General features: G+C 40.9%; 1 protein-coding gene across 5 annotated transcripts in view; it reads right to left on the minus strand.

The window, feature by feature from the left end:
- The window catches only part of LOC122560502 (katanin-interacting protein), a 137591-nt gene that overhangs the window by 68960 nt on the left and 54244 nt on the right, over positions 1 to 14387 (minus strand). For 4 of the 5 annotated variants that reach the window (XM_043711165.1, XM_043711169.1, XM_043711164.1 and 1 more), the window contains 3 exons: positions 13190 to 13368; positions 12512 to 12645; positions 8644 to 8746 (listed from right to left, as the gene is read on the minus strand). In XM_043711165.1, coding sequence (XP_043567100.1) covers positions 8644 to 8746; positions 12512 to 12645; positions 13190 to 13368 — 416 coding nt within the window. The remainder of the gene's footprint in view (positions 1 to 8643; positions 8747 to 12511; positions 12646 to 13189; positions 13369 to 14387) is intronic. The other variant, XM_043711166.1, reaches the window with a different exon arrangement.

Raw genomic sequence — 14387 nt, forward strand, 5'->3', positions numbered from 1 at the left:
CATCCCCTGAGAAAAAGAACAGGAAGTGACTTCACCACAGGAAATGACATCACCAACCCAAAGAAACCCAAACATATAAATAGAAAGCAGGAATTGTCAGCAGTGCTTCACCTGAGGCCCACTGAAGATGTTAATGAGTAAGGTGACGAAACTCTGGAAATGAGCCTTTCAGCTTAACGAGCATACCTACATCCAGAGTTTAAACCCTTCCCAACAGCATTAGCAAAAGCACCCTCAAGGACATTGGTTCCAGTCCCTCCCAGGTGTAGACTTTCCAATTTGTAATAGTCCCACCTCCCCCAGACTTGGTCCCAATGTCGCAAAAATCTGAACCCCTCCCTCCTGCACCATCTCTCAAGCCACGCATTCATCCTACCTACTCTTTCATTTCTACTCTGTCCACCACGTGGCACTGGTAGCAATCCTGAGATTACCACCACTGAGGTCCTACTTTTTAACGTGGTTCCTAACTCCCTAAGTTCTGCTTGTAGGACCTCAGCCCGTTTTTTTACCTATATCATCGGTGCCTATATGCATCATAACAGCTGGCTGTTCACCCTCCCTCTTCAATATGTTCTGCAGCCAATTTGAGACAACCCTGACCTGTGTACCTGGGAGGCAACAAACCATTCAAGAGTCTTGCTTTTGACCACAGATCTGCCTATCTACTCCCCTTACAATTGAATCCCCTATCACTATAGCCCTTCCACTCTTTTTCTGTCCTTCTGTGCAGCAGAGCCAACCAGAGTGCCATGAACCTGGCTACTGCTGCCTTCCCCTGGTGAGCCACCTCCCCCAACAGTATCCAAAACTGTATACCTGTTTTAGAGGGAGATGACCATAGGGGACATCTCCACGGCTCTCCTGCTCTTTCTCTGCCTTTTGGTCACACATTGCCTTTCTCCCTCAAAAATCAGAATCTGCGGTGTGACCAATTTGCTGAACATGCTATCCACAACCCCCTCAGCATCGTGTATGCTCCAAAGTGAGTCCATCACAGCTCCAGAGCTGTGATGCGGTCTAACAAAAACTGCAGCCGGACACACTTCCTGCACGTGAAGTAGTCAGGTACATCAGCTACATAAACCTAGAAGTCTGTTATAACATCTCTAAATAGGTTGGTCAGAAGACTTTTTTTAAACTATGGTGCACAAGAAGGGCTACTGTGATGCACTGGTAATGACACTACCTCTGGCCAGAAGGTCTGGCTTCAAGTCCCACTTACCTTGGAGATGTGTCATAATATGTCCAGTTAGTCCGCTATCCCAACCTTCTATCACTCACAAACTTTCTCCACTTAAGAAAACAAGCGCTCTTGTGATGCAGTGATAGCTTCCCAATTTGTGGACGAGGAGGCCTGGATTCTAGGTTGATTAAAATAACTAAGTCACACAGTTATAATGTCCCTGTCTTTGGAAAAGGTGCCCTCCAAGGTTCCACCAAAGGTGTGTCATAACATATCTGAACAGATTGATTAAGAAAAGAGAGTTCTGAAGAGTTTGGTTGTGCAGTGGTAGTATTTTTCCTTCTGGACCAGAGGATTAGAGGTAAAGTCCCACCTGTCCAGATATGTGTCATTGTGTGTCCAAATCGGTTGATTAAAATAATTATTAGCATTTACGCAAGGGGGGTTTTCTGGAGTGGTGGTAGTGTCAGAAGATCCAGATTCAAGTCCTACTTGCTAGGGCAGTGTATCATAACACATCCAAACAGCTGATTTAAACAAATACTAAGGGATAAGGGGTAATAACTCCCATCTCCAGGCCAGGATATCTGGAGTCAACTCCCAACTGCTTCACAAAGTAATTTTTAAAGAAGGGCTAACCTGGAGGAGAGTCGGAGTGTTATTGAATGGAGCAGTAAGTTCTGTGTGCAGCAATAAAGAAATTCCTCCAAAGTATTTGGGTTTCAGAGTAAACATCACAAATAGCTTTAAAGTCTCTCTAAAAACCACTTTCAGGCAATAAGTTACAAATTACATTTTTCAATGAGATTCTGATTTAGTCGGGTATTTCCTGGCAAAGAACAATATCTACATAATTCAAAGTCCTGTTTCTAGTTCACGATTGAGGGGAGCGTCTACGAAATCCTATCTCAAGAAATATTCTCTCGACGATAAGACTCGGAATGCTTCAATTATTCATAATCGGAAACAACCTACTAATTTAAAAAAACATCAAAATATACTTCTACTCATCAGACAGCCAAGGAAAATTAAATTAATTCATGAAATTACCTAAATTTACTTTTGTTCAAAGCTGTAGTTCCACAACATGTAATAATTAATCAGATGCCTGAACATTTCTTTTCTCCAAATGATTGAGAACATGTAGGTTGAATTTTCCTATCTTTGCACCTGGGGCAGGAACAAGATTCGCTGATTTGCAAGCCCAATCTTGGATCTTTTACAGGGCAAACTAAATACCATCTGCTTCTGAGTTCCCAGGCCAATTGAGGAGGCTGGGGGCGGTGTTATACATCCAACACAGCAATTAAGGATTTCTTAAAGGGACCATGGTGGTAATTCAAATAGCAACGCCAGTCAGAGAACAACAGTGGGAAGCAGGGGGTGGGGGGGAAGCATGAATGCAAGATAGGGAATAGGAGACCTTAGCTCAGTTCTCAGACTCTTCGCCATAGCTGTTGGTTCAAGCAGTGAGGATGGTAAGAGGAGGTCTGTCAGTTTCACAAAACTACCTCGCTTTAATTTGCTGAGCCTGTCAGTAGCCAGATTGCAATGTCCAGGAACCAGATTCAGTGCCAGAAAAGATCAATGATCTCAAGGAGATCTGACAAAATGAATATTCTTCAATTCTCAGCTGCCTGCCATCACTCTCTCACCTCCCTAGTGTTCTCCCGCACAGCACCCTCTGACTGCCTGTCACGATTGTGCAGTTATGATCTGACAGTTTTTAGGTAATGCACTGTTTTAATGGCTACTGTTTTTGAAATAATGTTACTTTAATTGGAATTGGACACAAGAAGCTAAAATAATAGCAGTGACAAATCACTTGATGGCTTGATGGTAGGAAGCAGAGAGTAATAGTGGAAGAGTGTTTGTCAGACTGGAGGCCCTGTGACTAGTGGAGTACCTTAGGGGTCATTGCTGAGGTGATCACACTGTAAACTTTTGCTATAAATTCTGTGTCTTATGACCTTGTACTCCACAAACATCTGATGAAGGAACAGTCCTCTGAAAGCTAGTGCTTTCAAATAAACCTGTCGAACTATAACCTGGTGTGTGATTTTTAACTTTGGACAAACTAGGACCTCTTTCTTTACAGCATAGGACACTGAGGGGGGATCTTATAGAAGTGTATAAGACCATGGGAAGCATCGATAGGGTAAATGCACTCAGTGTTTTTCCCAAGGTCGGTGAATCGAGGGCTAGAGGGCAACAGTTTAAGGTTAGAAAAGAAAGAATAAAAGGGAACCTGAGGGATAACGTTTTCACACAGTGGGTGGTACGCATATGGAATGAGCTGCCAGCAGAAGTGGTTGAGGCAGGTATATCAACAACATTTAAAAGGCATTTGGACAAATACATGGATAGGAAAGGATTAGAAGGATATGGGCCAAGTATAGGGAAATAGGGACAGACACTTTGGTCGGCATGGACCAGTTCGTGCCAAAGGGCTTGTCTTTGTGCTGTAGGACTCTATGACTTTATGACCTGACTATACGACTGCAAGCTTAAAGTAGATAACAAAGAGACAGACTCAGACATGTAAAGACTCTCACTGGGAGATAACAATGATCGCCTGATAATGGCTTGCGAGTACATAAATTAGGCAAGACACTGACCAGAGCAAAAATCAAGAGTCACAGATGGAGCAAGGAGTATTTTCTAGAATGTCAATACCTGACATGGAACAAGACTTGGCTTTTTGCAAGGTCACCTGGCCATCTGAGCTTGTCATCTAAGTAAAAAGGGAAGTTGCCTACAAAATGAGAAATTCTACCTTGAAATAAATTTCTCTCCAGTGATGGTAAGAGGGATGGACACTCCTCATAACAGTTAATAATCTGTAGAAAGTCACTTGGCAGCTAAAGGTGTTGCTACCTGCAGGGACAGAAGCCAGGGGCAGCAGCATAGAGTGCCTTGTCAGAGTGGTGCAGGAGATTCTATGCTCTGTTCAGCCAGGCAAAGATATTGAGCCTTACAAATCATGCATCAACATGTGAAGCAGCAACACTGAATGTGTGGTCATCTGTCAACATTTCCAAAGACAGTACACATCTCTAGAAAAAGTGCAATGTCATAATTCCTAGCCTATTGGGTTGGTGGCCATCTGCTTTGAGAAAATGGCCAACCTCACAGATGGTCAGGCATGGCATGCTGAGTGCATACTGGTCCTGATTAATGGCCTGGCTGCCCTGGCTACACACCATTGATTGAAGTCTTGGGTCTGAAGGCCACACTTACATGCAATAAATCAATTGTCTCTCGTTCTCAGTTACCTGGTAAATGCAGATGGATCCCAAGGGGAAAGATAGAGGGAGGGATGATGGCATTAGGAGAATCTCCTCATCTTGCCTATACTTCATGACCTTTGGCCTTACACTGACAGAGTTATGAATACTGTGTCCTGCCATTTATCAGAGATTCCTGCACCCCGCAAGTCTAGCCCATATCAATGGCTTGCTTCGTTGACGTCCTGATATTAAGATAGTTCTGGTTTTACCTCCCTGGTGCCTCTGTAGTCAGGTGCTTCACTATGGTCACCAGCCAGGTCTAGATTGGGAATTCCTTATCCTCCGGGAATGAAAATTGAAGCTATATGGCTAAGAGACGACCTCAGGAACACGAAGCAGCCAAAAGATGAGCAAGTGATGGCAGCTCCCTGGATGTTTGATGCACGTGGTCACATACCAGCTGCACATTAACAGAGTGGAATTTCTCCCATTGACAAAACAGAAACCTGGCTACTTTGATGGCAACTTCCTTGCTACATGAGTGTGCCTGTAACTTTCTGGATCTGAGGAAACACAGTAGAACACTGTCCTCTGGGGTTGCTTAGCATCATCCACCTCAAAGTGAACATAGTTGGAAGCCATTATAAAAAGGCATTGGTAACCTGGCTTATGAAGTATCTGTTGTAGATTACAATACCCTACCTGACAGTAACTGAGCCCTGGAAAGACAAACACAACCAAATGGAGTGTTGTGGTTACCTTGAAAGCAGCGGTCATTGTTGCTTACATATTGCTCTGGATGGTGGTTTTCTTTAAAGAGACTGCAGAAGTCTGCAAACACCTCAGTGTCAGCCTCTTGAGGTACAGTTACTTGATGAAATTGACCCTTTTCCCACACAGCCTTGTGCAGAGGGTTTCTATTTCCTTGAAGTGTAACCTGGTGCCACCTCCTCTGTTCTCTCCACCTGCAGGTGGCTGTGTAGAAGACAGTTAGTGTTGGCGTTCTGTTGCTGTTGCTGTAGTTGTTGATCTGAAAGATCCTGCAATGTATCCTCAGAGTTCCTGTCGACTTCAAAATATATCGACCTCATATTAAAGGGAAGTCTCACAGGTGCTAAATCAGAATAAGGGATTGCCGATTTGAGTTGAAGAGAATTCCTTCTTTCAGAGGGTAGTGAATCTGTGGATTTCCTTACCACAGAAGGCTGTTGAGACTGGGACATCAAGCACATTCAAGGCTGAGGCAGACAGATTCATTTTAAATCCTCAAGGAAATGAAGGGTCATGTGAAAAAGGCAGAAAAGTGAAGTTGGAATTAGCAAAAATAAGAAACTTACTATGGATGCTGGAAATCAGAAACAAAAACAAATATTGTTGGAAAAACTCAGCAGGTCCAGCAGCATCGGTGGACAGAAAGTAGAATTAACATTTTGGGTCCAGTGACCCTTCTTCAGAACTGACTGTAGCTGGAAAAAGACAGGTATATATGCTAAAGGGTTGGGTTGGGGGAATAGGGCAAGAATGAACAATAGGTGGAGATGAAGCCCACAGAGAGAGAAAACCAATTGGGCAAAGGTATTGTAAAGGTCAGCCTGAGAGAATGAATAGCTGCTAATGGGGACCATAACTGCTATTGGTGGCTGGCAACAGGTTGTTTGTGGCAGCAGCCCATGTGATAACAAGTCCTTGGGTGTGGGGTTTGAGGTAAGGATATGGGCGAAGCCCTAAAATTATCAAACTTGATATTGAGTACTGAAGGCTGAAGAGCCCCCAAGCGGAAGATGAAATGCTATCATTCCAGCTTGCACTGAGCTTCGCTGGAGCACTGCAGTAACTCCGAAACAGCGAGATTGGCCAAGGGACATGGTGGTGTGTTGAAATAGCAGGCAATCAGAAGCTAAAGGTTATTTTTTCAGACAGAGCAGAATTAACAGATCCACCATGATCCCAATGAATGACAGAGGATATGCAATGGGCAGAATGGCTAACTTCTATTCCTACTCCTTGTGGTCTTCTATTTCCAACTTCCATTTCTCTTGCAAATTTTGAAATTATCTTCTGTATTAAGATGTTAATATACATCAAGGCAGTAGCAAACCCCAATACTGAACCTTACGAAAACACTATTTTGTTCATGAAAACAGCTACTTGCCCCAACTCTGTTTTCTAATACTTTGCAATGTAAAGTTTTGAAACCACCGTACTGACTGAATCTGATATGAATAGTAGCTGTACATCAGTGATACAGAATTAGTGTAACTTCCTAAGCACAGGAAATCTTACAGCACAAAAGGCTGTTCTTCAGCAGAATGCTCATGTTGATTGATGAAGAACTATCCACCCCAAACCTACCATCCAGATCTTAGTCTGTTCCCTGAAGGTTATACCACTTCAAGTGAATATGCAAATAATTTTTAAATGAAAATTTCTGCTACCACCACCCTATCCAGGCAGTAACTTCTAGACCCAGCATCCTTTGGGAGAAAGCATTTCTAATCTCCTCTCTAATTCTTCTAGCAACACTTTAAATCTATGTCACCTCTCTGCTAACAGAAATAGGCCTATAATTTTATATACGTTAGCTAAATTGCCTGTCAGTCTTGCCCCTCGAAAGAAAACACTCCAACTTGTCATTCCACAGAGATTCATGGCAAAATATCTCTGCACCTTCTCTAGTGCAATCACATCAGTGGGCGGCACTGCCTCACAGTGCCAGAGACCTGGGTTCAATTCCCGCCTCAGGCAACTGTCTATGTGGAGTTTGCACATTCTCCCCGTGTCTGTGTGGGTTTCCTCCGGGTGCTCCGGTTTCCTCCCACATTCCAAAAATGTGCAGGTTAGGTGAAGTGGCCATGCTAAATTGCCTGTAGTGTTAGGTGAAGGGGTAAATGTAGGGGAATGCGTCTGGGTGGGTTGCGCTTCGGCGGGTCGGTGTGGACCTGTTGGGCCGAAGGGCCTGTTTCCACATTGTAATCTAATCTAATCTAATCTAATCTAATCTAATCTAATCTAATCTAATCTAATCATTCTTGTAATGCGATGTCCAGAACTGGGTTAAATTGGGTTTTATATAATGAGTCATAGAGTCACACAGCCAAGGGTGCGCTGCTGGAAAAGCACAGCAGGTCAGGCAGCATCAGAGAAGCTTTAATCCACCAGTCCATGTCAAACATAATCCCAAATAAATTAGTCCCACCTGCCTGCTCCTGGCTCATATCCCTCCAAATCTTTCCTATTCATGTACTTGTGTCACTGTACCTGTATGGACCATTTCCTTTGGCACTGCATTCCACACATGAATCACTCTGCATTAAAAAAAATCCCTTTTTTAAACATCTTTCTGCTCTCACCTTAAAAACCTCTCCCTCAGTATTGAAATCCCCCATCTTAGGGAAAAGACACCTGCCATTCACCTTATCTGTACCCTTATTTATTTTATAAACCTCTATAAGGTCATCTGTCAACCTCCTACACTCCAGTGAAAAAAGTCCCAGCCTATCTAGACTTTCCTTATAACCCAAATCTTCCATTCCTGGCAAAATCCTGGTACAACTCTTTGAACTCTCTCCCCTGCTCTTGACTTCAATACCTTCTGTAATGAGGGAAATATCTGATGTCTTAGTGGGCACTTTGTCAACCTGGCCGGTTGCGTTTAGGGATCTGTAAACATGTATTCCAAAACTTTGTTGTCCTTTTACACGTTAAAATGTTTTGCCTCAGCTGTCCTTCCCAAAAACATTAATTCACATTTCTCTGATTTGAATTCTATTTGAGATTTTCCTACATGCCTTACTACTCTACTGACAATCTGGGGTGTGGAGCATTCCAGTGTGGGCAGGATGAATTAAAAATCTGGGTATTGAGATGCCGGCAAAATATTTTAAGATGTGGAGGTGCTCACAAATGTTTTTCGCAGTAAGGATTGCTGTGCATCCACTAAATCAAATTGCTCACTACAGTAAACAATTGTGTTAAACAATGCATTCCAGCATTATTAACACAGATCCTAACTTATTACTGACATAGGTGCCTTTAGGTTAACTTTTCTTTTCAAGTTTTTATTGAATTCAAATTTCACAATCTGCCACGGTGGGCTTTGAACCCATGATTTCAGAACATTAGCTCAGGGTTCTGGCTTACTACATTTCCATTAAACCACTGCCTCCCAGTGTGATTGCACATTAATAAATGATACATTTCAATGGGTAAAACTTGAAGCTTGCTCACCTCAGTAGTCACTGTTTTACTTGCTTTCATGGTGCTGCTATTTGACCTATCATTAGAAGGCACTTCAATTTTCTCCAACAGCTTTAGAAGTTTCTTTTGTTGACTGTAAAACAGAAGGTGGTAAGTAAAATAAACTAAAAAGCAAAAATGCCAAGTAGAACACAATCTGCAATCACTGTATCCCAAAATGTCATTTTACACTTAATCTCCATCCAAAACCTTCTGAAAAATGCAAATCTACTGCACAACTTGCTTCAAAAGTTTGCCTATGGGACCAGATGAAGTTTTTAAAAAAAATCTCAAACATATATGTCACCCATAGTGGCAACAAATGTTAATAGGTACCTTTCCCATCCACACCCTATTGTCCCAAACTATTCAAGTCAATGTTGGTTCTGTACAGCAGAAACATGACAAATCATCAGGGCAAGACAAAGATGGGTGTTGAGCCAGTACCCTCACCTTGTAAAAATTAATCATTAGCAATTCCAGGCAAAGGAATATTAGACCTCCTACGCATGTATGATGTGATTGGAATGATAACACAATACTAAAACCATCAACAAAACTGGCATTGAAACATGTGAACACTCTTATTGAGATGATGTCCGAAATGTTGTGAGAAGAGAACTTGTCAACTTGATTTTCACTGTACAAAGCTCAAATTACATACTTAAAACAGAAGATAATCAGAAGACTAATATGACTAAGGTATACAAAGGCAATTAACACCATCACAAAATAGTATTGGAGAAACTCAAGGGACCGAGAACAAACAAACCCACAGGTCCTAATGGTTTTGTCCTTTTGTACAATACTTTAAAAATGTAGCTGCATATATTCTGGATGTTATGATTTGGATTTTCCAAAACTCCTTCTGTTCATGAATGGTTCCAGTGGATTGGAAGTTAACAAATATAAAAGTGCTATTCAAGGAGGGAGGGAAAAGACAGGCAACTAACTACAGGTTACATAGCCTGATGTATGTTGTTTGGAATGTGCTGTAATCTATTACAAAAAAGTTTTAACTAGATACTTGCATGTAAATTACCATACACAAAGACTTATGGAGTTAGTGATAATATTTAAGCATCAATGGAGGACTGGGTAATGGGCAGGAAGCAGAGATGTTAGGCTGCGATTAGTGAAGGATCGATCTAGCTATTTAAAATCTATGTTATTGTCTTAGGCAAAGAGACTGAGAACATTGTGTATAAATTTGCTGATGATACAAGTTTGACAGGGATATAAAATTAAAAATCACACAACACCAGGTTATAGCCCAACTGGTTTATTTGGAAGCACTCGCTTTCGGAGCGCTGCACCTTCATCAGGTGGTTGTGAAGTACACAATTGTATGACACAGAATTTATAGCAAAAGTTTACAGTGTGATGCAACTGACATTATACATTGAAAAATAACCTGATTGTTTAAGTCTCTCATCTGTTAGAATTACCACGTTAGTTTCACATCAACTGTAAACTTTTGCTATAAATTCTGTGCCTTACAATTGTGTACTTCACAACCACCTGATGAAGGAGCAGCGCTCTGAAAGCTAGTGCTTCCAATTAAATTGTTGGACTGTAATCTGGTGTTGCGTGATTTTTAACTTTGTACAACCCAGTCCAACACCGGCATCTCCAAATCATGATGGAAATATAAGCTGTGAGGAGGCTGCAAAGAGACATCGGCAGGTTAAATGAATGAGTAATAAGGTGGCAGATGAAGTGTATTATGAGGAAGTATGGTTAACAAGAATAGAAAAGCCATTTTTTAAAATAGGATGCGAAAGGTTGTAGATGTTGATGTTCTTGGATATAATCATACAAAGATCTTAAAATTAGCATGCAGGCTCTGAGGAGGTTGACAGTGTAGATGCTACACGTTTGCTTTTTCTGGGAGTAACTTGAATGGGGAGGCACAGTTTCCCACTTAAGACAGGGAGGAGGATGAGTGTTTTCTCTCAGAGGGTTGTCAGTCTTTGGTATTCTCCTTCACAGAAAGCAGTGCAATCTGAATCACTGAATAGCTTCAAGGCTGACTCAAACAGAATTTTGATTTAAAAGGGAATCAATGGTTAAAGAAAGCAGTCCCAAGAGGGGAGTTAATGGAACAATCGGATTAGCCATGATTTACTGAACGCTGAAGCAGTCTCAATGAGCCATGGAAGTGATCCCTTCCTTCCTCCATTTCCCCGGTGAATGGTATGACAGTTGGTGAATAAGGAAGTGATGTACATAAATAACAATAACTGAGATAAAGAAACATGCTCCTGAAGAAGAGTGGAGGGGTCAGAGGATGATGAGTACTGTGCGACATGCTGAATCTGTAATGTGATGTTCAACTAATCCGATTAATGTTTAAGAACTGGTATGAAGTTTATTTGCACTAACTAAAGTTTAACTCAATTTTAACTACTAATGTTCTTGGATTCCAAGCCTGTAAGATGATTAACGCATTGTCACTCTGCTCTGGTTAAACAAACCTAATGGACACAAACCTGCAAGCTGCTGCTCTATGTAAGATTAAGTATTAAACTGAAAAGGTTAAAGTTATTATTAAATCTGTAAAACAAGTGTGCCATATGGGCTGATTGCTGGAAATCTAGAATTTGGTGAAGAGATTACCATGTTTTGAGAGAAAAAAAAAGTCATAAATCATCAAAGCATTTGATACCAGTGATAGCCTTGCAACTGGAACACTGCTCCAGCCATTCATCTCTAGATAGCACCTCTCTTCAGAGTGAGAAGGACCCACGAGATTATCTATCCTCTGTTGAAAGCACATTTTATGTTTTCTCACCTCTTCACTAATCACACGATGTAGAAGTCAGAAGTAGCCCAAAAAGTTTCGCTGTCTCAGCTGTGGGCATTTACCTTGAGTTTAAAGACTGTACCTTATAGACCATAGACTTCTCTAACAAACTTGAGGCCCCATAATTTACCAGGCTGGGTCACACACAATCAAAAATAAATTAAAGTCCATTAGTACACAAAATCCATTCACTCTATAGCCAGACTTCAAAAATGTTTTCAAGAAATCATTGAGGGAGTTACAGAAATACTTGCAAGTTAATTATTAACTTCAGATACAGAAAAAAAAGGTTGCTAACTCAAACCAGAAATCCAAGTGGCTCAGTGGTTAGCACTGCTGCCTCACAGCGCCAGGAACCCAGGTTTGATTCCAGCTTCAGGCAACTGTGTGGAGTTTGCATATTCTCCTGTGTCTGTGTGGGTTTCCTCTGGGTGCTCCAGTTTCCTCCCACAGCCCAAAAATGTGCAGGTCGGGAGAATTGGCCATGTTAAATTGCCCATAGTGTTAGGTGCATTAGTCAGAAGGAAATGGGTCTTCGGAGGGTCAGTGTGGACTTGTTGGGCTGAAGGACCTGTTTCCACACTTTAGGCAATCTAATCTAAAATAAAACTAACATTAGAAGTTATTTTATATACACATACATCCACAGTTTACATCACACTCATGGAATTAAGAAAAAATTCTCAATGCAGCTTATAGGACTGATCTGATGCACTCTGGGAAATGCACAATTTCAGAGGCAAATGAGTTAAGGTGTTTCATGATACGTTTAAACACGTTTTGAACACTTCAGTTACTGAGGGAAGAGATAATTTTTTAAAATTTCAAAATGGTTTTGAAGCTTTGTGCAAAAACAGAGTGTGCAGAATATGTTTTCCTGTGGACAGATTGTACAGAGTGATGTGTTTAATAGGAAGTCATGATAGGAGTCGATATAAAAATGAAAAAGTATGATGGTTGAACAGCTAATAGTTCAAATGGAAATGCATACAGATTTACATTTTTAATTCCAAAAAGACATTCTAATATAAGAACATAGAAACCTGAAGTTACCTTGGTTCCAAATAGCTGATTCGTTCAATAGCTTTATTGATCATATTGTGCTTTACTGGTACAGGTGAACACTGTAGTGTGCCATTTATTGCTGGTTCTGAAGGTGAAAGCTGAATAATGCAACAGTTGGATAACTGAAACAGTAGTTTTTGAACAAATAAAATGCTTGATCAAATATCATAATTTAAATTATGCAAAACTCAACACTTCTTTCTCACTCTCTTTCAAATTGCTTTTGATAAGTTTTGACCAAGTAATGACTAAGAATGCTTTTCCTGGAAACCAAAATGATCACTTTCAATCTACGCAATGTATATTCATATAAATTGCTTAACCCGTGCCTCAGAATAGGAAACCCTATTGCATGCACATTTTCCTATGGTATGCTGACACTCAAATATAAATAAATTCATGATATCCAATCGGTTATCTGGATCCTCAATCTCGTTAAGAAATTCATATAGTAGGAAACTTGAAAACCGCATAACTATTTACCCTGAGATATGATCACTTTCTTCTTTTATAATGCCAGTAGATTCAGAATTTCCCTTTGTGATACACCAGATTAGAATGGTAATGCATGAAACTTTGTAGCACTTTGAAGCAGAAAAAACTTAAAGAATTGCGAAGAAACAACTTTAATCCATCCCATTATCCAACATTCTCAAGACTGCATACCGTTTGCCAACATATGGGCGTTTTTGTTATTGTTCTCTGCTTATCTACACTTTTCAGCATATCTTCATTTTCTTTCTGCATGGCTTGAAATACACTCGAAGCTGATAATTCTGGATCCTTCCCCTGGCATATATTCCTTCTTGCAGCAGAAAGTACCCTCTCTTGACGACTTTCTTGAGCTAAACAAATGAATAGTATACGTTACTATTACTGACTATACTGAAATTAAACACATAAAAATACAGTCAAACTCCATTTAAAGAAAAACATAATGTTAAGCAAGAACTTTATGCTGATATTAAAAAATCAGGACACAAGATCTAGAATTTAAAAGATAATCTATTTCATGTTTTTGGGGTTTGTATTACAGGGCTATTGGCCAATCACTCCCTATAGTGTCTATGATAAATCAGAATTGATTGAGCACTTTTGATTAAATTTGCCGGTCATGTTGCTAGAAGTGTCAGCTGCCAACGAAACACTGCATTTTGAGGTTACTTTGGATATATGTCACCCACAAAATATAATGTACAATTTGAAACACCTATGCAGCTCTGTAAACTTCAAGCTGAAATAACTTGCTAACTATAAAACAAACTCATCATATAATACTATTAGAATGCATTAGCGCAGTCATTAGACTTTTAAGACAAGAGGTCTTGTGATGCAGTAATGGTGTCTCTACTTCTACACCAGAAGGTCTGGGTTCAAGCCCTACTTACCCCACATCTGAAAAGACTGAATATAAAATATCTGCAGTAAGGTTTGACTGTCCCAGCATCATCTAGTGACGAACAATGACTCATGTAGGTATGTTGTGGTTCTGTTCGCCGAGCTGGAAGTTTTTGTTGCAAACGTTTCGTCCCCTGGCTAGGCGACATCATCAGTGCTTGGGAGCCTCCTGCGAAGCGCTTCTTTGATGTTTCCTCCGGTGTTTATAGTGGTCTGTCCCTGCCGCTTCCGGTTGTCAGTTTCAGCTGTCCGCTGTAGTGGTTGGTATATTGGGTCCAGGTCGATGTGTTTGTTGATGGAGTTTGTGGATGAATGCCATGCCTCTAGGAATTCCCTGGCTGTTCTCTGTCTGGCTTGCCCTATGATAGTAGTGTTGTCCCAGTCAAATTCACACACACGCTGGCAGTCAGTTCCGAGATGCTCCTGATGTATGGTAGTGTGGCTAGTCCTTTTGGTTGTGGTATGT

The sequence above is a fragment of the Chiloscyllium plagiosum genome, chromosome 21, assembly GCF_004010195.1.
Source record: "Chiloscyllium plagiosum isolate BGI_BamShark_2017 chromosome 21, ASM401019v2, whole genome shotgun sequence".
Lineage (NCBI taxonomy): Eukaryota > Metazoa > Chordata > Chondrichthyes > Orectolobiformes > Hemiscylliidae > Chiloscyllium > Chiloscyllium plagiosum.